This window comes from Streptopelia decaocto, assembly GCF_964273445.1.
Source record: "Streptopelia decaocto genome assembly, chromosome: 3".
NCBI classification, from domain to species: Eukaryota; Metazoa; Chordata; class Aves; order Columbiformes; family Columbidae; genus Streptopelia; species Streptopelia decaocto.
In genome coordinates this window covers 74,853,544-74,878,040 of record NC_138656.1, presented here as the reverse complement: position 1 = coordinate 74,878,040, position 24,497 = coordinate 74,853,544, and the positions used below count along the sequence as shown (strand labels likewise).

At 46.9% G+C, this 24,497-nt stretch overlaps 1 protein-coding gene across 3 annotated transcripts in view; it reads left to right on the top strand.

Moving 5' to 3' along the window:
* Nucleotides 1–24,497, top strand: part of PRDM1 (PR/SET domain 1) — a gene marked incomplete at its 5' end in the record, with an annotated part of 103,131 nt that overhangs the window by 72,334 nt on the left and 6,300 nt on the right. The window contains 4 exons of one of the 3 annotated variants that reach the window (XM_082050137.1): nucleotides 5,263–5,359; nucleotides 6,961–7,209; nucleotides 13,988–14,107; nucleotides 17,350–17,602. In XM_082050137.1, coding sequence (XP_081906263.1) covers nucleotides 7,027–7,209; nucleotides 13,988–14,107; nucleotides 17,350–17,602 — 556 coding nt within the window. Of the gene's footprint in view, nucleotides 1–5,262; nucleotides 5,360–6,927; nucleotides 7,210–13,987; nucleotides 14,108–17,349; nucleotides 17,603–24,497 lie in introns of those variants that run through there. The other 2 variants (XM_082050138.1, XM_082050136.1) reach the window with 2 other exon arrangements.

The following is a 24,497-nucleotide window of genomic DNA, read 5'->3' as shown; positions in this document are numbered from 1 at the left end:
CACAGGTATGAAAAGACTACTATTTCACCACCGTGGGGTAGGGAAGGTGGAGAAATGACAACTGTGCACTTAGAAACTTAAGAAGTGGTCCTTCAGCCCACCCCTGCCAGATCCTCTCCTCAGCTCTAAACATACAGTCACTATTTTGAATCCTTTGGTCCTAGATGCACAGTAGTCGCATTGCTGGATCTGTGATAATCTGTGGGTAAATATTTTTATTTCCACCATATGCGCTTCGTCATGGTGTGTAGCTGTTGTTTCTGTTAATCTGTTTTGAAACACGCTGCGTGGCCAATTCTTTGTCTGAGAAAAGCGGTGTGGTTCCACCCATGGATCTCACCCTCCTTCTGCTGTGTTCATCAGCTCCACAAGATTGGGCAGGCTGGAGAGCATCTGAAAGGAAAACTGAACTGTGCAGGAGCAGAGCCCGAAGTTTCGCCATGGTTCATCTCTCTATGGACTTACCAGGCAGGTTGAGAATACCCCAAAAAGTGTCATGACTGCCAAGCTGGGAAAAGACATGAAAGTCCAATCAATGCAACTAATTCTGAGGTGGCTTTGTTATTTCAGATTGTTGTGAGCTTGTTGCAGGGCTGATGTCATTGAAATATCCACAGGATCAAGCCCTCTAATGTATGTGTACTGTCCCATCTCTCTGCCATAATCATCTGGAAATCAGACAATTTTAAAGGAAAAATTCCCAAAGCGCACCCTTCTTTCAGCCCTCTGTCACCACCAGTAAGGTGGGGAAGCGGTTGTAATGGGTTGGCCTGTTTTCATTTATTTTTCCTCAGACTCAGTTGCTATGGACAGAATATTCAGAAGTCTGTATTTGGGATATGAAAGGTTGATTTTGGTGCTCAGGTTTTCTTGTCTGGTACAAACTTACATTGGTAGAAACACGCAAAGACAATACAGGTGGCGTTGTGTGGGCTCCTGGCTATTAGCCCTACCTTTCCCAAGACCACCGGAGCTCAGGAGTGTGATGGGAAGGCTGATGGTAACCAAGAGGGGAACATACGTGGTCTTCACAGTGAGGCATTTCCCTTCTCATAAGAGACAAAGAGATGGCTCCTTATGTTTAATCCAGACCCTGAAGTCTGCTACCTTTTCCCACAATGAAACAAAGCACAGTGACAAAGACTCTCCTGCTTTCTCAATACCTTCACCCCAGCTTGCTCCCTGTGAAACAAGAGCAAGTGGCTTCAGACTGTTTTGTCTTTGCTGCTCAGCTGCGTTCGCAGCGAAGAGAAGTCCAGCTTCTCACGGTGACTTCTTGCCCTCCTGGTAGCCGGCCCAGACAGCCCCAGCTCCTTCTTCTCAAACTCGAGCCTCAACAAGAGGAAATGGCTGAAGCTTAGTTCTCACTTCTGTGTGCTGCAAGAATGTTTTTTCCATTGGAGGAGAGTCGTTTTGGCTGATTTGTAAGTCATCTGAGCAGTATTTTAATAAGGCCTAGCGGGAAACAAAAAGGGTTATGGTATTTTAGTTTGACTCCTTTTTTCTCTTTTTAAGGAAAATTTCTTGAGAGGATAAAACAACACTGAAATCAAAAGAGATGCTGAGGCTTGCACTAGGCAGTAGCTGAGAGTGCAGCCAAAAGATCGGCTCTTGGTATTGCACAGCTGAGACAAAAATAAATGTAAAGGCATTTGGAAGTGCTACGAGGCAATGACCAGGGTGCTCTGTAATTAAAGGCAGTCCCTGAAAGCTGCATGTGTTAATTCAAATGCCTCCTGGCTACACCATACACCACCCCAAATGCCCTTGCAAAAACCTTCATGTAGATTCAAGTGCAATTTTAATTTCTCTCCTTATAGGCAATACCGCGCTGAGGTAGTCTAGGGCATACAAAGCCTCTGAGATCATATCTGAAGCCTATAGGCTGTGTTTTGTAAAGGTCGGGCCAGTCTGTGAGAAGAAGGCTTTAACTTTTCCTGTCGCACAGTCACTAGAGCATGCTGAGTCTCTCTCTTTCCCTCGAATCTGACAGCAACCAGGTTTTCAGAAGCATGGCCCCAAAACACCAGCATATCTGTCTCAGCAGAACTTGAAAGCAAGTTCTTCTTTGAGTTTGATTCCTCAGCCGGCTTTTAAAAGATGTGCAGTCGTGCAACTACATCATGTACCTTCTCCGAGTAATGACCACAACTGGTCCCCAAATGTTTACCAGCACAAGGATGCCTACATGCAGGAAGTGGGAAAGGGGGGTGGGTCTGGTAGTTACTCTTGATGTGGTCAATCTGCCACTGACCTTGCTGGGGCACGGGGAAGGGGAGGATGTGAAAATGAGACTCTGCTTTAATCTCTTGTGTGCATTTTATCTCCCCTCCGACTTTCTAAAGAAGTTTCATCTATTAGAGCCAGCTCTCTTCCCTCCTTCTTCCCCTCACAATTACAGCAGGCGCAGGGAGAACAGCAGCAGCGGCGGCAGCTGAGGCTGAGCTGGGCAGGCTTGTTGTTGAGCTGAAGTGGTGATAGCATCAAAGGAAATGGATGGGGATTTCTGAGATCAGAGCTGTTAGGGCCATTCATGATTTGTTGTCAGGCTGAAAGCTGCTGCAGAGAGAGCGCTGCCTGAGAAATGCTGATTAATACGGTAATTGAGGTTTTCTATGAGCGAGAAGGAAAAAATGAAAACATGACTAAAAATGTTCTTTTTGAAATGAACAACATTTGAGATTGCACATTCCAGACAATAGCAGCTACTGGTATGAAAGATTTCTATAAAAGAGCAGAAAACTGCTGGTTGAACAGGGTGTCTTTTTATGTTTCTCTATTAAGGAGGAAGGTCAGAAGGTCAGTCTACATATTTATTTCATGGCAGAGTTTCCTTTGTGATTCTTATTTTAGTCCACATTCTTAAGAATTTGTTTCTGTCTCTCCTTTCTTGATAAACTTAGTTTTATTCCAGATCAGGCACTGCTAGGCTAGACCCACATGCCAGTGAAATCCCTTCTCCTGCGCTAAGGTAGTTGTGGGCTTAGCTTTGAGACACCTGGAGCTAATTTCAGGATAGTCTCGGAGTGTGCCACAGAGTTATTTGAAGTCCACAGTCTTCACAGGCTGTACTCAGCTCCCCAGGCTCTGACCTGGCATATTGGCATCTGCCTGTCATCCTGACGAATATTTCACTTCATCTGATCAGATCTAATCTCTGCTTCCTCTTCTTCTCCAGACCAAAAGCATTCTCGGTTCCTTGAAAGGTAGACTTGCTTTATTCCCACTCTCCTTCACATTAAGAAGATCAGCCCCCGAAGGAAACATATAAACTCTTTTTTCTTGCCTCCCCCCCCCCCCCCGCCCCGGCCTTTCTTTTTTCTTTCAAGTTAACAGGGAAGTGAAAAGCTCTGAAACAGCTGCCTCTCAGAGTGAGACTATTTTTCGGTAAAATAATCACCTTCAGTATGACTACATTGTTTTTCTGTTCTATGCGGTGTGACTCAGCATCAGTTAATTAACCCAATCAAGTAGGACGGATTTCTCTCCTTTAATGAATGGTTCTTCCTACTTCAGAGCCTTCCTAGACCTCATTTTGGATGCGCCTGGGTTTTACCGGGTATATCCAATTACATTTATATCCTTCAGCCCAGTGCTCGGGCCACCTCTCTTGTGGAATTACGTTGTGGTGGAAGTTAAGCCAGGACACTCACTTGCAAGCAGTTGCCCTACTTATGTCTGCTGCCACCAGCCATCCCGCGTTAGCACACACGGAAGGTCTTTACACAGATATTCTATTCTCAGCATCGCAGACCGAAAATGGCAAGTAATCCTTTCCACACATCTTTTTATCAGAGAGAGCAGGAGCAGGTTAAGGGAAAGGGATGTGTGTACGCTCATCAGAGGGACAGGCGGGCACCCGGTTGCATAAACGTGCTCTTTTTTTTTTTTTCCTCTCTCTCCCTTTTCCTGTGAAGAAATACATAACACCCAGATCGCCCCAAAAATATAAGCGCATGTGTGTTTGAAAGAAGAATGTGAAACTAGCTGCTGCATGAAGCACTGGGAAAGTGATGAGAAGTGCACTCGCAGACGTGCGAGAAGAAGGAAAAGCAGTAGAGCTGCCTCACAGTGAAGCAACTGGTGCTCGCTCTGGGCTGTAGATGGCTATAAATGGAATTGTGCATCGCCGTTCCTCCGAGCCTGAGGACGCCTCGCTGAAGAGACAGGACCACTGAAGGAAGTAAGGCATCTGGCCATTTTGTAATGAGAAGCAGGAATGCTCTCACTAGTAAACAAACAGGACATTGTATGCCATCATCACAGGATGTCCTTCCTTCAGCCAGTGCGCTGACTCGGATTGGAGGAAGAAAGTTTGGTGCAGGGGTCTGCTAATTGCTATACCAATCCTCCTTCCATCGCTGGGGTGCTCCTGGACGGTCACTTACGTACTGCCCTGTGCAAGATCGGCGCTGGTTTTCTTACCGCGCCGTGAAAGAGGCGTCGGGTTTGGGAATGCTGCTTGCCTTGCCCCGCTCTTGTGAGCCTCCCTGCTGTTACGCGGCAAGAGGGGGGAGATTTTATTTAAAGGAAGAAACGGAGGTGGTTTTCGTGATGCCTTTTACAAGCGTTGATTAGAAGGAGACTCCGGAAAGGGATAAAATCAAACCCTTGCAACTCCCATGTGGTCACTATCAAGTGAAGTACTATAATTGTTAAGGTTTGGAAGCAAACGCTTTAAATGGGGTTTTAATCGATATTCTGGAACCCGAGAGTCTTTTTCGTTGATAGCGTTCTACCTAGTCAAACTGAGGGAGAACGAAAGCGGGTACGTGTTGATCTCTGGAGCTTAAAATAGCGCGAAAACCAGATTTCTAGTCAGAGCTGCCTCACGTGCGCTCCCCGCAATGCGCAGCGGTGCCCGCCCGCCGGACCCGGGCCCTGGGCAGCGCCGCGGCCCTCCGGCCGTCACAGCTTGGTGGGAACGGGACAGAAAAAATTATTATCAATAATTAAAATTAAAAACAAAACAAAACCCGGGCGGGTTGCGCAGGGGCTTGGGCCGCAGGTGGAGCCCCACCTCCCGCGCTGTGAGGAGAGGGAGGGGAGGGACCGGCGCCGGGGCCGGGAGGGCGAGCGAGCGGCGGGCGGGCCGACCCGTCCCGAGCCGAGCCGAGCCGAGGCGCTGTGGCAGGCGGCCCCCCAGCGTTTCCCGGCGGCAAGAGCAGGGAGCGCGGCGGCGGCAGCACCTGTCTGACAGCGGGGGAGGAGCGGGAGGGGGAGCGGCGGCTGGAGGTGTGAGTCAGTCTCCCGGGGACCCAGCGCTGGAAGGAAGGGGAAATGTTTACTCTGTAGAGATGAGCCAGGTTTGCTGCCGACGGTGGGCTTCGCTCTGGAGACGCGCGCGGATTCTGCCCCGGTAAGGAGCGCCGTGCCTCCCCCCCTCCACCCCCAAAACTCCCCGGCTCCTTCTTCTCGCCCTCCCCCGGAGGAAAAGTTTCTTCGCCGCCTCTCCCGGCTCGGGAGCGCTCATCTGATCGGCGTTAACCCTTTCGCTCCGCCGCGCAACTGTCATCCCCCCCCCCACCTCCCCGAATTTCGCGGTTGGTCTCCTCTCGCCTTTTTTAACGCCCAGAGTCAGGACCTGTCGCCCCGCTGGGCTCGGCTGCTGCCGGGACGGGGCGCGGGGCTGGTCCCCAGGCGGCCCCGGGGTGCGGAGGGGGCTGGGGGCGCTCCTTGGCGCCACCCCCGCCTCAGCCTCCCCGGCGCGGGAACGGCGGTGCCCGGGGGGCGCCGGGGGTCTCCCGTTCGCCCGGAGTCGTCCAGCTTTTCACCTCTTCCTCGGAAGATCGCGCTCTTTTCGGTCTTCGCTTTTTTTTTTTTTTTTTTTTTTCCTGGAGGAGGGGTGTGAATTTCATAGTAGCCGCGTATCCGAAAAGGAAAAATGAAGGGATTTTACGCCGGACTTGAACGTCATTCCCAGCTACCGGCGTAGACACCGATTTTGGTCCTTTATGGAAGGAGTCCGACCTAGTACCTGTTGGGGGATAGGTCTGATAACAGGGCTCTTCTCCTGGATACACAGAGGGGCTGAAGGACTTGGTGGAATTGTGGAATTGTCCTGCAAGGCTCCTGGTCAGTGCTTTGAGCTAGCAGTTCTCGGAGGTGCCATCCAAATCAAAAGGCATAGAAGAACGTACTTTTATCTATCTATCTATCTATCTATCTGTCTGTCTATCTATCTATCTATCTATCTATCATCTATCTATCTATCTATCTATCTACCATCTATCTATTTAATTTATTTCTCCTGCTCCCTTTTTTCTGTTCTTTTCGGGCCCCGGGAAGGTGTTGCAGTGCTTTGTGCAGGGCAGCTGCTGTGCAGTGATGCTGGCAGGATGTCTGTCGGCTTTCTCAGCTTTCCATGCCAAAGGATAAGGGGACGTCAGGAGGAGGCGGGGGGGGGGGGGGGCAGGTTGTTTTGAAAGTTGTTTGTGCGTTTGAAAGCCGGTGGGAAAGTTCAGGCTTCCCCATTTGGAAGAGGCAAGGCTGGGTTCCGCTCTTCCAACATGCGCTTTCCATTTTTAGCTTCATTCAGACGCAGACAGCAGCTCCTTTCCTCTTCCTCTCCTTGTTTGTGACACTTTTCTGAGGCAGCTTTTCCACAGGCGACTAAGTGGTCTCGTGGCCATGACCCCACATTTTCTTCAGCATGGAATATTTTTTTTCTCTCTGAGGCATTAAGGAAGGGGTCTGAAAAAGGTAAAGCAGTTGTCAGCCTGGGGATTTTTTCCTCTTTGTTTTTGTTCCCTCCTCATTATTACCGAGGCTGGTGTTTTAAGGCGCTGCTTCAGTCAGAGCAGCTTCGTTTACACTGCTTTTTGGCTATTACTCAACTGTACCAACTATACTGCATACGCTTTTAAAGTGTCACAGACTACTGTATTAGTCACGCTGTCTCAACGGAAACCACAACACTGAAGGACAATGAGGATTAAAGGCTGTTTTCTTATTTTCCAGGCTGCTACACAGTGTAGCTCGGACGCTGTGAGTTTCAAGAATCTGGTGAAAGGGAGAGAGTGGACAATGAAAATGGACATGGAGGATGCTGACATGACTCTGTGGACGGAAGCTGATTTTGAAGAGAAGTGCACATACATTGTAAATGATCACCCGCTGGATCCCAGTGCCGATGGAGGCACCCTAACTCAGGCAGAGGCTTCCTTGCCAAGGAACTTGACTTTCAAATACGCATCTAACTGCAAAGAGGTAAGCGGCAATGCTCTGGGGAAGGTTGGAGTCAGACAAGCCGAATCACAGCGCTTCGGAAAGTGTGTGCTCACCTTGGCTTCCATTCTTTAACACACACACACACACACACACACACACACACACGCACACGCCCCACCACCACCAACAAATGCTGCCCGCTGGCTTTTAAGATGAGACCCAAATAAGTCTTGTAAGAAACTACGAGCTGGTCATCTGTCATGTAGTGTTTTCACTGGAAATCACAGCCAGCCTATCCCTGAAACTGGTTCTGTACCAATTCACAAACAGTTAAATTTTCGCACAATTTGAACAGCATCTGAATAAGCATATTTAAACTGTGGGGTAGTTCTCTGTGCCAATTTCTAGACTGCTGTTTGCCAGGACCATTCATTGCCTCTGGCTCAGAGATTAAAGTGCCTCGGTTGTCCAATAAATAGCTTTAAAAAAGTAGAGGAAAAAAAAATTCCTGGAAATGTGTTTAATTATTTCTTTTTGTTTTCCCTTTGATTATGAAATTGCTGTATTCTTTTCATGAGCTTGCTGTATTCCCGACTTCCTAAATTCTTAAAAACTGCAGCGTATCGTTTAAGGAAGTGATGGTAGAACTGTAGCAAGCTTGACAGAAGGGTGGCCGTAGCTTAAATTAACTTTTGTTTATCTGGGACAGTATCTTCACTGGTAGCTAGCCGTGCGAGTCTGTCCTATCCTTGTCCCTGGAGTGGGTACATTCTTTGTTGTTGTTTCAGAAGGGCTGGAAAGAAATGAGCCCGGATGAGCAATTTGGTTTTGTGTTTACTCCTTCGTATAGAGTAGCTATTATAGCTAGGTGTGATGTTCGGCAGGGTAATAACCCAAGGGACAACCCTTCATTTCTCCTTGTGCTGAGACTTGTGGTATAGCAGCTATTACCTGTGCTTCTACTTTGGCTAAACACACTGACCACAGAGCTGAAAAGGAACAGGTACACTCATCCGTGCCTATCAAATATTTCCTTCCAAAGTAGGTACTTGTTTAATCCTGCGTACAGAAATAGGGCCGGACCTCCAGCTGGAGGGTATTGGCACCGTGAAATTTAGCTTGGCAGTGCCTAATACAGTGCCTAGTAGGTTTGGTAAGAAGTTAAAGCTAAATTCTCCTGTAAAATCACTCCTCTTTTCGCATCTGCCTTGCCCTGCCCTGGAGAACTTTGGCAGAGAAAAGACGTGCTCCAGAATACAAGTGCGAAACCTTGTTTTGTGTTACTGCGTCGTTAGATAGGTCATACATTGTCGGGGAGTCAGGGGAGGATAAAGCTGGGACTCCGCTGTGCGATACGGCAGGATTTCTTGGTTGAAGGATGAGTTTGCAGCGCGACAGCTTGGGCAGATCCTCGGCAGCCGGCTGGTGACTGATGGGCTGCTCAGGCTGCTTTTGCTCTCTCTGCCTCCGCGGCAGACGTCCGAGGAGCTTTCAAAATTCCCAGTGAGCGTGTTTGGAAACACGGAGGTGTAATTTCCTTACTCTGTAGCTCAGGTCAGTGAATCAGGGTAGGAGGATTGCTGCCATCTCTGCATAAGAGGTGGGAGGTAGTTGAAAGATTTCTGGTTCTTCCTTGTAAAATGTGACCCGTGCAGCTCCCTGCTAGTGGGAGTCTGAATATAGGACATCCTCCTTTTGTTCTCCACAGTTCCCCCCGTCTTTTATTTGCACTGAATAGCACCTACAGTAAGGAGCAATAGCAGCTTTCAAACCCTGACTCTTTCTCAGGTAGCTCTGAAATAAAGGGGCAATCTGATTCTTCTCCCTCCACCCACCCTTCAGTGAAAACTGTGAGTGTATGGACAGGTCACTCGTTTGCTCCCTGTCTGCAGGGTGAAATAGTTGCAAATGGCATGATCCACTTGCATTCTAGCAACTTCAAACGCAAAGCACTTTTTTTTTGTCTGCCTTCCAAGTTTGATTTTGTTTGCTGGGGTCAGGACTGAGTGCGTGTTGCTCTTACACATCAGTGTTTGTGGGGTCAGTGAGGGAGCCTGGTTCTGGTTTTGACCTCATGGAAAACCACTGGCGTCCTGACAGCTCGATGGGGTGGGTTTTTTTTGCTTGCGAAAGGATGAGGTAAGACTTAGGGGGTTGCATGCGTGCATGTTTGCCAGTGGGTTTCAGATGTGAGCTGTCTTCATTGCTAACTTTGGGGAGAGCTGTGGCTCCGTCTGGTTGAGAGCTTTAAATGCTGAGTCAGTTTATTGACAAAAACATATATAATGCACCGGTTGTGAAACAGTAATACTGTCATGATTAGATCATGAGATCCCAGTGCTGTCATGATTTGTATTATATCTCCACTTGGAGTAGGAAAAGTATTGCGTGCCTGCTTCAGAGGGAGGAAGTGCAACTGCTGTTGTTTGGGGAGGGTTACTTTTTGTGTTTCTTTCCCTTGCATGCTTTGTGAAGCGAGTAGCGCCTTTCTAAAGGCCTGTTGAACTTTCAAGGGAGTCTATGACATGTCATACTCTTGTTTATTCTGGGATCTTGATCGGGGATTTTTCTGAAGGACACATTTTTCATTATGAGTTCACAGTATGTGTCAGCATTTTAAAAAATGAATTACTACTGCTCGTAACACTTTAGGCTGCTGGGTTTACATGAAGTCATTTATTTATTTCTGTGCGTGAATTATTTATCTTTTGCTCCAGTTTTAGCAATTGACAAAAAATGATGAAATGCAGTGCCAAAATCACACTCTAGAAGGCCGTATGTGAATGATCTTTTTCATGCAGACATTAAAAACTTTTTTCCCCATAATTTTTCCCTTTGGTCTCAGTCCTTAAAGCCTGAACAGCCCTTCTTAATATAAAGTTCCAGTTGTTCTGCTGTCTTGAACATTACTGGTGCCTCATCCTCATCTGTGAGCTTGACAGAGAGAAACATACCTCAGCAAACCCATTACTTGTTCCATTTCCCTGATAAAGCTGTTCTTTTGAAACAAGTCCTGAATCAGTGATTTTGATGAAAGCAGTGACTTTGAGCTGTTACAAAGTGTGCCTTGCTGACCTCAGACACTTGTTCTCCCTTATTACTTTTATTTCTTCTGTATATGATCACAGAGGAAGCGGTCTAGAAGTGTTTTATTTCGTGGCTTCTCTTTTAGAAAACTGGTCACTGCATGGCGGTGGGCAAATTTATGCAGGCTTGTGTAACTGTAGAACTAGTAGTTAAAAAATAAATCGGCGTTATTTCGGGACGCATGGTGGCCTTCCCTGTTTGCATTTGGAAAATATTGTTACTTCACTGAAGCCAATAAGAGTTTGTTTGGTGGTTTGTTTGTTTGTGTGTGTGTGTGTTTTTAAATCTCTCTTCTTCTTCTCTTTTCTCTTCCTCTCCTCTCCTTTTCTCTCCTCTCCTCCTTTCGCCCCCCGCCTTTTTTTTTTTCTGTTTTGTATTTGGTTTGGTTTGTTGGTTTGTTTGTTGCGGTTTGTTTTGTTTTTTAAGTAGTTCGAGTTCGGCGGTCCCATTGCAAAATATCCTCCCCTTGCAGAACTAACAGGGCTCATTGTTTGCTTCCAGTGCCCCTCTCTCCCCAAACAAACTTTCAGGAGCGCGCGTTGGTCTTTCAAAGCACCTTGTAACATCAGATTTTGGACCCGGAGCCCCTCCGTCTCTTGCCCTTGGGGGCTGCTCTGCCTGCCGGGCTCCCGCCGCGCCCCCGCCCGCCGCCCCGCTCCTCCCGGCGCCGCATTAGGACCCTGGTCAGTTCCAGGGCCGCCGCCCCGGGCTGCTCCGGGCTCCCCCCGCCGGGCCCGCCCGGGCGCCGCCGCAGCTGCTCTGGGCGCATCCCCTCCCGCTCGGAGCGAGGGGACCGCGGGTCGGCTCTGCCCGGCCTCGGCCTCCCGGCTGCCCGCAGCGCCGGGAACCGGCCTTGCAGGCTTCAGGCGGGCGTTTCGCTTCGCCTTCGTGCAAAACAAAATGCCGTTTTGCTGAAAGGAAGAATGTGGTGGTGGCCCGCTTGAGAGAGTGTTGGAAGTTGGAGCTCTGAAGGGAGAGGGGTGTACGTGTCTGTAGCGAGGAAATTGCGCTGCAAACAGCGCGTTTCCCCCTTATGGCGCGGCTTGGAGCCGGCGGGCTGCCCGAGGGCAGGAGGCTTTTATTTGTGGGGAGCGAGCTCAGGTCATGCTCCCCTGTGGTTCCCCGGCCACCAGGCTGCTCGGGAAGGTCTCGTCGCCGAGAGGCGGCGATGTGCCGAAGGACACCTGGTGGACGCAAGTCTGAAATGCCTCTGCCGCAGCTTTTCGGCAGCCCGGAGACGGCTTCTCCTCACCTCTAGATGTGGAGTTCCGTCGCTGTTTTGCCTACAAGCCCTTGGCAGCTTGGTACTTGGTGACCTCTTGTCAAGCTACTCCCCACTAAGCTGCAGCCCCTTTTGGCTGCGGCAGGGGGGCTGCCAGCAGCGCAGAGCCAGCCTGTCCTGGCACAGCCAGCACCCGTGTCCCAGAGGGTACCCCTCCTCAACCACAGCAACTTAGCTTGTGAGGGCACAGTGGGGGCCAAGGATCGCTGACCAGAAAGCCACCCTCAGTTAAAAGTCATCTGGACCGCTTCATTCTGGTTTGGCAAAACTTCAGTGTGGGCACACACACGGATGTGCAGAACATCCTCTCCCAAAATAACCTTCTGATGGGTTACAGGGTGAGAAATCGTCTTCATGTTCAGCTGCGCTGGGGGAGACACAAACACTCCATGTAAGGTGGATATCAAAAAGTATCTGCTGTGTCAGAGGCACCAGTTCAGTGAGTGTTTCAAGTTGACTAGTTCGAGGAGTGATTTCTAGAGATTCTGAGAATTTCATTAAAGTCATTTTAATTAAAGCAAAGATATTTTAAAACCATGAAAAAACTCAAGCTACCATGCAGTAAAACTGGTAGGGTGTGCTGTATCTTGGTTGTGAACTTTTCTTGAGAGGGCAGATGGATGTAAATGAAGATATATGGGGAAGATGAGAAGAACATCTGCCTTTCTCAGCTCTCTATGAGAAATGTACAAGCAAGGCAAAAATAAAACTGAGCCACTGAGCTTGTTTCAGCTTGTGGTAGGTGTAGGAAAATTTCTGGAAGTCCCTCTTCTCTCTCTTCAGTCCAGATGCACAGATCAATGGAGCATTTAACTACCTCTGCTGTTGACGTTTAAATTTTTCTGTGGTGTGCTGAAACACATGTTGAAACACAGACAAGCGCAAACAGCCACCACGTACGCCCAGCAATCTGTTTCCTGGTGGATTACCTCCTTGATTCCATAGCTGTTATTTGTCCCCTTTATTTTGACATTTAATGTGAAATTATGCTAGGCGTTAGTTATTTACTGGGATTTTTAATCTTGACCAATACACAGGTAAGTATTTGTTTATCTCTCTCCCTCTCTCTCTCATGCCAAGGGTGATACAACAGAAGAAAATGTAGCATGAGAAAAATCACAAGGCTTAGCTAATTTGTGAAGTGCTGTCTGCAGTCCAGCATTTTTATCATCCTTTGCTGCGAAGAACTGTTAGGAAGAAAATGAAATGCTCACTGAATTGAGCTATCTGCAGGGTCTGATGAGCACTCATCTGCTTTGGTCGATTCCTTGTGGGGTACAGACAGTAGTAATCCCAACTCTTGGTGTTTGTCAACCACTCCCGTTCCTGTCTCATTCTGAAATCCTGGTGAACAAAAAGACAACTGGCAAGATGTGTGAAGGGGATATGATTAATACATTTTGCCGTGAAAGTTTGGTTGTAATACCAAATCAATGGGCTTTTTGCCTTCCTTGTTTTCACTATCTAAGCAGCAGGATCAATCTTGAAAAGGCCTGGGGGTTTGGGTTTACAAAACTGTTGGGTTTCTAACATTGTTTGGATACATTAAGTGTAAGAAGATCGGTGAGGAACAGGGAGAGACAAAACCAATAACTCAGCAGTGTTTTGCAAAGGGTTACTCCAAGGCACGTTCTTCTGAATAATGATGAATTGCTTCCTGATTTGTGGTCAGTGACTTTTTTTGGTGTAATTACTGTCAAGAAGGAAGCTGAACAACTAGAGTACATTTCTTAGACCTAGCATAGTGGAGCATTTTCATCAAAACCCTTACGCCTTTTTGACCAAACCCACTTGACATATGTTACCGGAACTGCTGCCTCCTTTTTATAAAAGAGGGTGATCTGTGAGTACATGTCTCAAAGCCATTTCATATTCTGTTTTGTATGCCACTGTATGCTGGTGAGAGAATTGTAGGTCGTCTCTTTTTTTGTTCTCCTTTTAGCTATCAGAACGGGTACAGAGTGAAGAAGGTGGGGGTGGGGGGGAGTTTCATTTTCATCTGGAGGAACAGTCATTCCAATTTCTGACTTATTAGAAAAGTGAGCTCTGTAGCAGTGAAGTGATTGATAGCTATTGAATAATTTTGTTTGCTGGAACAAGGCTTTTGGGGGTTGCCTTTGATAGGAGAAATAACTTCGCAAGATATTTGACAGTCTCTGTACATTTCTCTTACTGTTTCTTCTTGTAAATGTATTTCCACAAAACACATTTTTCAGGCAGTGTTTGTCTTTGACTTCCATATGTCTCGGTAAGATGCTAGTGTCTAACAAAGCTGGTTGTACCATATCCAACACAGTTGTTAATTATATTATTTCTGTTTTGCTGACCTGTCGCTAAAATTTCTTGCGTCGGTTGCTTTACCTTGTTAAGTTTGGGGGATGGGGAGAGGAAAGAGGACTTTTTGTTTTCTTCTGGCCATGGACTGATCCTGTGCTGCTCTTCTTGTAGGTCACTGGAGTTATAAGCAAAGAGTACATCCCAAAAGGAACGCGCTTTGGACCCCTGGTAGGAGAGATCTATACCAGCGATACGGTTCCCAAGAATGCGAACAGAAAATACTTTTGGCGGGTAAGCAGGAAAAAACAGCCCCGTGTTGTTGCAGTAAGCAGATCACTAAATGAGTACAGCTGAGAAGCTGGGTCACTTCCTGCCTCAGACCTGTGTGCAGGCAGGGGGCAACTCCTGCCACGCACCAACAGAGCCAGTGGGGTCAAATAAGCCGAGGAAAAGCCTGGGCTGCCTTGGAGGTGGGGACTGTGTGGGTGCAGAGAGCAGGGGAGATGCGCAGCCCTGCCCGGCTCTGTCTTCCGAAACAGATAGGTGCTTGATTGTGTAAAGAAATAGTTCTGCTGCGTGCTGCAGGGGCAGGTTATTTTACTTTTCTTCACCACAAAAAGTCATTCTTGTTTATGCAAATACCACACATCCTTGATTTTTCCAGCTACGAAGGAGCTGTGAAAGTACTGCAAATCTTTTACTCTGGAATTATGATACATTTTGTGTCACTTTTCCCTGGGTTTTAAATAGAACTGCTATAACACAGTAGTGAAGGTCTTCAGCATATATCATTCAAGTCATAAGCTTTTTTAACCCACTTCAGAAAGTGTTAAAAGAGCAGCCCACAGAACTGAGTAAAGAGAAGAATCCATTAATGACAGACAAACACTAGAGGTGATGTCTAATTTGCACTCTGTAGTATAAGCTGGAAGGGAGCACGAGCCAATTTGTTTTGGCTTGGGAAGTCTGTGCTGGGGAATATGCTTCCAGTTTATCGGTTGACATAATACTTGGTCTCCTTTACGGACCCATTATTAATTGCTAGAGAACATTCCTTCAGCCCCATCTCCTTCCATGGATTTGTTCTGCTGCCTTCTGGCCACTTAGGTTGTGTCTAAATTGGTGGAATTTGGAGTATATCCAAGCCTCTGTGCTCAGGTGCCTGCGTGCCTTAGCAAAATCCCGACCTCACATCCAGGTGAAACCCAGGGCAAGCACCAGCCTTCCCCACACCCTTTTCTTCCTACCTAATTGCATCATTTTGGTTTTCTCAGGTCATCTTTGTGCAATGCAATACAGCATTGCACAGGTAGTTATTTGCATGAGTGTTTTTACAAAGCAAGTGACTGTTCTCACATTCATAAGGCTACAAAATGTTTCTTTTAGCTGAATTTTTCGGGAGCTTGTGACTGGCATAGGAAGAGACTGGCATGCCAGCCCCTAGCACTGCTAGTTGCTAGTAAGACAACCTGATCTAGCTGAAGATGTTCCTGCTCATTGCAGGGGGGTTGGACTAGATGACGTTTGAAGGTCCCTTCCAACCCAAACTATTCCGTTTCTTTAACAAGAAGGCAGACATTGGGAAGAGGAGCTGCTAACCATCTTGCAGGGCTTCATTCATATATTGCAGCGAGAAAGATGACATCATTCTCATGATGTGATTTTAAGCCTTAATGTGGAGGGATCCTTGGAAATAATATCCTAGGAGCCATCTAAGCATTGTTAAATTCCCCTTTATAATCTCTTGATTCGTTCAAGGCACGCTGCTGCACCAAGAATGAATTCCTTCCTAGGGGTCTGAAACAGGCTTGCATATGCAAAGGAAATTGTGGGAGATAACATCCCACATGTTATTAAAGGCATCCTGGGCGTGCTGGCAGGAGCGGGAACATCTGCTGCCCGCGCGGGGGACGCTGCCTGCGCCTTGCCCACGCGCAGGGGAGCAGGGCCGCCCGGAGCCGGCGTCGTTTCTGGGAACCGCGCCGTGACTCAGCACATCTGTTTTGGCCTTCCCCAGAATAGGTGGGAGTCCGGTGGGGCCCCTTGGCCCCACAGCCAGAGCGGGGTGACCGGCAGCATCCGCGGCCCTGCCGTGGGAGCCGCCGAGGGCCGGTTTGGGAAGCGGCGGCAGGCGTCGAGCGCCGGAGTCCCGCGTTCCTGGAAGTTTGCGAGCCGGGGGTGAGCAGAGAAACCCGAAGGCTCCTCTCGATGCAGCACAACTCGCCCGGCTCTCTTCCATTTTCTCATAACAAACACACCGCAAAATCTCTCGCAAGCCGCTTTGATGAGGCCACATGTATTTCCCCCTTCTCAGTTTACAGGAAGTTACTCTTAAAAGAAAGTGATTCTGGTGTTTACGGCCCGCATTAAAGGGCCAGGCTGCCTCGCCCCTCTCCGCCGGCAGCTCTTTCGGGGAGCAGAGGAGAGGTCCTGGCTGATGGGTGCTCATGGGGCGCGATGCCCGGCCAGGTGGGTGTGAAAGGCAGTGATGTGAGCACAGAGGCAGGAACACGCCGCAGAGGGCTTTCCTCCCAAGAGAAGCTCTGTCTCCCCTTTGGAAAGTCCTGTCCAGCTCAGGGAGGTGCGTCACTGGTTCCTCACAGGCTGGCTTTTGCCCAGTCATCTGCTTCACAAAACTCAGGAACCCCATTTCATCCAGTGTGGAGTTAGTTCCCTCTGAGAGGAAGGGATGTGTCTTAACAAACATCTCCTGGATTTTTCTTTTTTTTTTTTTCTGATTGTCCTATTCTTATCACTTGATCAGGACTTCTTCCCCCTGGAAGCCACTGAGCAGCTTTTAGATCAATATTTCTCTTTCCTTTCTGTGGACAAGCCAGAACGTGTCCCTTGTTAGGAAAAGTGACTTCTCATCAGCTGGCCCCTATCCAGGTCTTAGTTAAGTTATGGCAGGTGAAGTTCATCTTTGCCTCGCCCAGCCTTTCTACAAAAGGGCTACAGTCCAGCTATGAGCAAGTGTTGCTTTAGGACTCCAGGGGGGTGGAGGATGTTTGCATAGTTTAAACCTTTGGGCGGAGGTGGTAGGAAACTGCAAGTACAGAGGCCATAGAAAAAGGTGAGAAAGACTCTGACGTAGCACAGCCAGTCAGTCTTACACACAGGTGACTCAAAGCATTAATGCAAGCATGCACTCAGACCTGCAGTCATTAGCATCACCCACTTGTTGATCATAGCACCAGGAAAAGGGCTCTAAGGTAGCCTGTTCACGCAAGGAGAGAGTACTTCGCATTTCACATTTTGGGTCTGATCTGTCCATGCCAGCAGAGCCATGGGCTAAGCAGAAATGGAAGAGGTGACTGGACTTACCTTTGAATAGGCATCTCTTTTCTTAACACAGAGGATATCATAGTTGGAAATGAGGGAAAGCAGCTTGAACTCTTATTTCAGTAATATCTTGTTGTTTGGGGTTTTTTTTAAAAAAAAAGCTTATCATTTTTCTCCTCTGGACTCTGTTCGCATGTTGCGCATTGTGCATATATATATATATATTCATAGGCACTTCCTCTCTGTTCCAGATCTATTCAGGTGGTGAGCTTCACCACTTCATTGATGGATTTAACGAGGACAAGAGCAACTGGATGCGTTATGTAAACCCGGGCTACTCCGTTCAGGAACAGAACTTGGCTGCTTGTCAGAATGGAATGAACATCTACTTCTACACCATCAAGCCCATCCCCGCCAACCAAGAGTTGCTTGTGTGGTATTGCCGAGACTTTGCAGAGAGGCTGCACTATCCCTCGTCCAGAGAGCTGACAATGATGAACCTCAGTAAGTAGATTACAGTACAAACAAGGAATGCTAGTAATGTCTCTTCTGTCTAAATGATCTAATAATAAGTTGTATAATTAGACAGCTGCATCATCTGTTGTGTCACAGTAGGTAGCTCGGAGTGGAAAAGGGGAATTAAAAAACCCGACGCAACAGAATGAGTTCCCAGTGCCAGTTCAAATGCAAACAGATTATAAAAAATCTGAACACTTGCTGGTTTACAATCTGAGTCTTATCTGACGGAATTCTGGACAGACAGCCTGAATGTATCCTCTGCCTTCAGAGCTGTAGATGTTGGTTCACTCTCAGACTTCCCAAGTCCAGATCTCATGGCGTGCTGAGCAAAAGTCTGCTTTGACAACATATCTAAAGGCGGTCCAGTCGTGCTCCCGGACTGTGCAAGGGAGTGGTCACACGGCATGGCTCTGTCTAGCTGTCTGACAAAATATGTGGTGACTGCATAATGCTCTTGGAGCCTCACATTTACACTTACCTTATGGGAGCAGACCTCCCGTGGTCTTTTCATCTGGTTACTTGTCCTTTAAGCTCAGTGTATTTTGTCCCCGTTTCTTGGCTGCATAGCGCAGCTTTCGTTTTCTGTTCAAAAGTAATAGCACTGGTAGTGGGGGGAAGAGGTATTTCCAGGAGTTTATCTCTGTGTTCCTCTGTGGTTTCTGACCATTTCCAGCCTCAGCGCTTTACTCATAGCTTAGTCACTGCCGAGCACCTCACCCAGAGCCCCTTGAAAAAAGGGAGAGATTCTCGCTGACTTCTCCTTCCACTCTTAGGCTGCCTCCCCCCATCTAGCTGCTCGGAGACAGAGCAGAGCGTTCTTTCGTCCTTCTGCCAGTGCCTACACTGAAATTTGAAGGAAAAACTAGAAGCAGATCTTTGTTTGGTTTTTGTTTTGATTGTGTGTTGGGTTTTGTGTGCGAGGTTTTTGTTTGGTTGCTCTTTGTTTGCTTTTTAATACAAAGATAACTATTTGCTGTTATTTGGCAGCAAATGATGGGTTATAAAATATAAATGTTACTTCAGTGAACGCTGGAGCTAAAATGTAACTCGGCATGATGAAAATGATGTCGCATATTCAGGTTAATCAAAAGTACATCTGTCCTCCATGGATGTTGTCCTTTTCACCAGTTTTTGGTCTTTCCCTACTGAATGTAAGAAATTATAGAAGAAAATTTGCTTTCTCTTAATGGCAGAGGGAGGAGAGGGAGGGGATGTCCTATGCTGGTATATTCCCTATTCCAAGAAGTTCCCACTGATTCTGTCCACTTTGCACATGCATGATTTGTGCGGTTTTATTTCCTGGTATGATGAACCGCCGGCTTTTCAGTGGGACGGGGCGGTAGCGTTAAATGTTCCTGCGGATAAGGAGTTTGCAAAGACCCAGCCAGGCACATGTGGCCACTTGGTAGGAGGACACACAAACGCAGACTCAGTTTTCTGCATCTTCTGGCGTCTTAGGTTGCCTTGCAGAAGTAGTGAGGAACATATTTGTAAAGTGTCGACTAATTACCTGGTTGTTCTCACTCTGGTCAAAACTGAGGGTGTCTGGACACGTGCAGAATAGTCCATTTTAGAAAAAGTAGTTTTCATATGTGGATTTAAACAGACAGGATCTTGAGAAACAGTTTTGTAGTTCGGCCTTAACATTCGAAAGAGCAGCCTTGCCAGATGCTGAGGTGGAAATATCCATTATACTTAAAGATAAACCATTTAGAAATTTTATGTTGGCCTCTTCTACCCAAAGAAAAGAGCAGTTCAGAAAAATGAGAAAAAGTTCTGGCTTTTTTTAATCTTTTCCCCTCATCTTTGTGACAAACGCCCTCAGGCCTAAGGCCTGCAGTTGGTCCAGAAACCCTACAGGTTCTGTAAGGATTGAGGTTTTCTAAAGTTTCAGTGCTATTCCTTGGAAAGTACAGAGAAAAGTCCAAGAGTTCTTCCAAAGATGCTTATTGGCTGAAGGGCAAGCAGGGATGCTTTTTCCAGCGTTAGTACAGGAACCAGATGAGTTTAAAGTGAATATCAGCACCGTGCAGTTTTCTTCTTCACAGGCCACTTCTTCCAGTTAAATGTAAAATTAGTGAAGATCCCTCTCCAGCCTCTCCCTTTAGCACAAGCCTGGCCAGGTGCCCCCACACTGTGTTAGTCTGTGAGTAAGGTGCAGAAGGCTCGTCCCCGCACAGCTGGCATCCTGCGCCTGCTGCAGACGTGGGGCTTTGCCCCATCAAAACATGGTAACACAGTCTTGCTTGGGGCCATCTCCCAGCTGGTCACCTCCTCCACCTGCTAGAAGGTCAGGGAGGCTGTCTCCGGCCAAACATATCGCTCATAATTCGGTGTTTAAAGTGTCACAGCTTCCCCCAGAGGGGCTGGCAAGCATCACCCCCTCTCCCAGCTCCTGTCTGCTGGTTTTGGCACCCTCCGAGGAAGAAGCAGGGAAGGTCAGGGTCCAGGTCCCACCGCTGGCTGGAATCAGGGTTTCCATGGTGCGTTGTGCCCAGCTCCCTCTCTCCACCACATCTTGTGTGTGCAGAGCGTGCCCGCCGCAGGCTTTGGAAGAGCTGTGCCCTTGGCTGGTGGCCCAGCCCGGCACAGGAGAGGCCGCCCGGGACACACACGGATGGAGAGCTTCCAGCGTGGCCTCAGTTTTGCCAGCTTCAAGTATAGGCAGCTGCTTGAGGTGCCTCAGGGCTCTGAGGAGCGCGGTCTTGCAGTTCGGCACCTCAGTTCCTCTTTAAGCACCTGAGCAGGATGGGCCTCCGGGGAAAAATGTATCAGAGAATTTCTCTGGCTTTATTTCCTGTAATTAGTGGCCTCAAAAATGAGAGCACTACCACTTTAGAGCATAAATATATTTACACATCCCCATGTAACATCTACTTGCCTCTGTAACAGCAAACTTTCAAATTAAAGGTAACTTCTCCAGCGTTAGTTCATTTGTGCCAGGGAAGGAAAGCATCCGGATTGAAGACGGCAATTAGGCATGTACTTAGTTATGTGTTTAACCCTGTCCCTTGTGTTTTCTTGAATTGGGGCCTTTGACCCAGTCCTTCAGACGCTGGAGCACACACCTACGTGCCTTCAAGGCCGTGATTAGCTCCGAGTGGAGCTGCGTAACGTGGAGTGGATGTTGAGGTGGCTGCAGGGAGTTGCACAACAGCGGCAGAGGCAAGACCGCGGAATCCCAGCAGGGGAAACTCAGTCTCGTTTCAGACGATCCCTTTCTCCTTTCTGCCTGTTTTGAGGCCACTGATGTTTTCTGTCAATATTTGAGATGCCTCACCTTCAGATGGTGCCATTGTCCAGTAAATGGTTTTATGTGTGATGGCACAAGATTTCTGTATTATGCTGGCCAAAAAAATAAAATTTCTGTAATACGTTACATGTGCTTAACCTCATTTAACTAGGCCTTCAGATTGGTTTGGTTTTGGTTTGGTTTGGTTTTTTTTAGTTTGTGATATTTTGTTTCTGGAGTAGCAAACAGACCAAGGAAATTTGTTTTGGGGGTCCTGTATCATTTAGCATTTAAGTCCTACCTCAGTGTAGGAGGATTATTTTGGGATGGAGGGTAGAGAGGATAACAGTTTAAAAATACAAGACAAAACAAACAACAAATAAAAAAAACCCCACACCAAACAATTGCATTGACTCAGGACATGACTATTTGATAATAATGTTCACGTATTGCAGTCATATGATGCAACTTCCTGCTGCTCATGTCCATGTTTGTCTCTTCAGTCAAGTACGGGCAGGTGACATCTTTTGGTCAAGGTTCAGGAAGAAAGTTTGAGATGGGAGGAGAAGAAAATTTCCATATTTACAAAACATTTGGCAATCTTTTTTGTTTCATTAACAAGGTATTATTTAAAGTCTTCAGGATTCTATGAAGATTAACTTTTTAATGATGTTTGTTCAATGTAACTTATTATTCTTCTTCCGGCTGGACCTGACACGCTGGCCATTAGCTGAGCCCCACCGCTGGCTTTCTCTTTTGTTTATGGGCAGTTTCACTTTCTGGTTTTAAAGCTTTTCTGTTTGGGTTGAGAGGAAACATCTGCAGTTGCTTAAAAAAAATGCCTCCTGGAATCTTCAAAAGGGCTCAGGAAAACGATTTTGAAATGATATGAAAGGTTGTCTTCACAAAAGCAGAATTTGGGGGCTCAGGTTGACTTAATATTGAGGATTATTTGAAGGCTCCTTTAAAGACCTTCTCTGAGCAAAATGTTTTCAAAGGCATGTCACCCTGTCTTGGACACATTTAGAAAACAGATGATCAAATTATAGACTTCTAAATGCTGGTCTCCGTTCTCATTCTGAGTGGAAACACTCTTTGTTTTGCCTGCTTCACAACTTCGAGGTTCTCTTTCTTCCAGCAAAAGAGGCGCTTAATTTAGATCGAAAAATGTGAATCGGCATGATTAAGCTCCACCACTCAAAGTGTTCAGTACCCTCTCGCTCCCAAAATTACTATTGAAATTACTGTCTGCCTACAACCGTTTTTCAGGTTTTTAGAAAAAAAAACCCAGATCATTGTTTTTGTGAAGTCTTTCTCAGGCTGCAGCTCGGAGCCCAGGAACAGAGAGCAAAGGCTGTGGCTGCGACACCCACACTGGAGTGACTTCAGGCAGCCTGCCCGCCCAGGTTTTGTTAATACTTGAAAGTAACAGGAGTTTTGTCCCTTTTCCTCTTGCACGCACTCACTAATCTCAGATCCGAGCAAATAATCTGTTGACCTCGGTGCACAGTGGATTGGGCTCCTAAAGAGGCACGCCTGGGTTTTTTTTTTTGTTTCTTGCTTTTTTCCCCCCTCCACTCAGATCAGCTATTTACAAATGCAGCTGCACTGTTCTTCCTTTGTCATGAACCTCTTTTCTGTGTGTCTCTCTGACCACAGAAACTAGACAGACCTTGGAAGAGTACGTGCCTCTATTTAGTGTATATACATGTATATGGGGTGGGAGAGAGAAATGTATTTCAAGAGTGAGGGTGGGACATTGCGATCAGTAAGAAATAGAAAAATCACAAGTTAAGAAAAATAACATTTATAAGAAATATATGTCTTTTAACTTTGAAGTATGGCTCCTTTAAGAGCAACAAGAAAGGTTGTAAACCTCTCAATCAGTTTCAGCCCTGGTTTAAATCCATGTTCAGCATAAAACCTAAGAACCTCTCCTTGGCCCCTTCTCATATTTTACGCAGTGCTGACACACTTGTTTATGTTTTGATGTCTCTGTTGTTCCCAACCATCCCTTGTGCTCAGGCAGTAGCGGGGAAAAAGCCGAGAGGGGATTTATGGACCAAAAATAGCTCGCAAACTAAAGAGACTATCGCAGTCAGACTTGAAAAATAATCTTTAAATATTGCCGCTTCTGTCTGCACATGGAAATCAGCAGCAGGGGAGGCTTTACTGGGAACTTTGTAGGGAAGGAAGGAGCAATTCTCTTCAGCCTGTCAGGTGTGGACACGGGCACGTTGCTCTAAGAAAGCCTTGTTTTCACAGTGCGCTGCCTTTCAGTGGCTCGCGGGCTGCTCCAGCGCACAAGGCACGTACGTCCCAGCCCATGTGTGACCTGGCGGCAGCAGGAGCCGTCCTCCTTTCTCTGTCGCTTTTCCAGCAGCGCCAGCACTTCTCCTTCCTCTTGCCCTCCCCTCGGATTTTTTTTCTTTTTGCTTTAAAAGGGAGAAGTGTCAATTTGAACTTCCTGCTTGACAGACCCCACTGAGAAACTGATATGGGCCTGATAAGGTGGCATTTATTTATTTTTTCTGCTGCCAGGCTTCACAAGTCCCACTTTCCACCTCTCCCACCCCCCCCCAGCTTTCAATACTTCCCCGTCTCGATACTTCCCGACGCTGATAGCGTCACCAGGAATGTTTGCTCTGAGGCGCTGGCGTGGTGACAGGCAGCTGATAAGAAGATGTAGATAATATTATCCACAAGTGCCATTGTGGAGCTTCTCGAACCTAATAGGACCTCTATGTTATACCCAAAAATCTGGGTGGGTGTTTAGAAAATGAGTTAACTGTCCACAAATACAGACAAAATGCCAAAAGAAAGCAGATGATTTTTAGTGCCGGGCAATGCCAGCACACTATTAATTTATTTTCTAAACAGGTCCGTATTAAACCGTAACATTGAGAGAAGTAATTGGGAAGCAGTCTGTGCACTTATGTGTGTACGTGCTTGCTGCACAACATGCTGTATGTTTTATTGTAAATATTTTAGTTGAACATAACTCTATTCAATTTCATTTAACTGCAATTTGAAAATATACAAACTGCCCACATAATTCAAACTAAATTTACTTGCTACTAGTCTAATGCTATTTGAGAAGGGATGCTACTGTAAAAGCGGGTTGCTGTGAGTAGGGGCACGCTTTGAAAACAGCTGTTTTCTTGGATGCATTTAATAAATGGCTGTTTCATTGCTTATAGGGTGATGTTGCCAAATGATAAATTCTGTCAGAGTAGCGAATAGTGAAGCAAAGGATCCATGTTGAAAGCAGCGTGGTCATTGCCTGTTCCAATCTTCCTCTCTGGGTTCAGCCGGTCCTTCAAAAAATCAGAAATAACTGTTTCTCCCCCGTCAGTGAAGCAAGAGCAGTCGGTCACAAAAGCAGAAATCTGGCTAAAGGGCTGTGATACTTTCGCGTCACAAACCTGTGGAGCGTTGACTTGTGCCTCCTGATGGAAAACCTTGCGTGTAACTAACCACAAATATGATACCTTCTTGTAGTTTTTCCCCTGTAAGAAAATAACTTACAAGTCATAATTTCAACATTATATAACTATTAACTTAGGGAGATTAGATAAAAGCAGACTTCTTTTTCTGCTGAAGTCATCTTTCAGTGTACTGTTTATATTATGTGCAGATAACAATGTC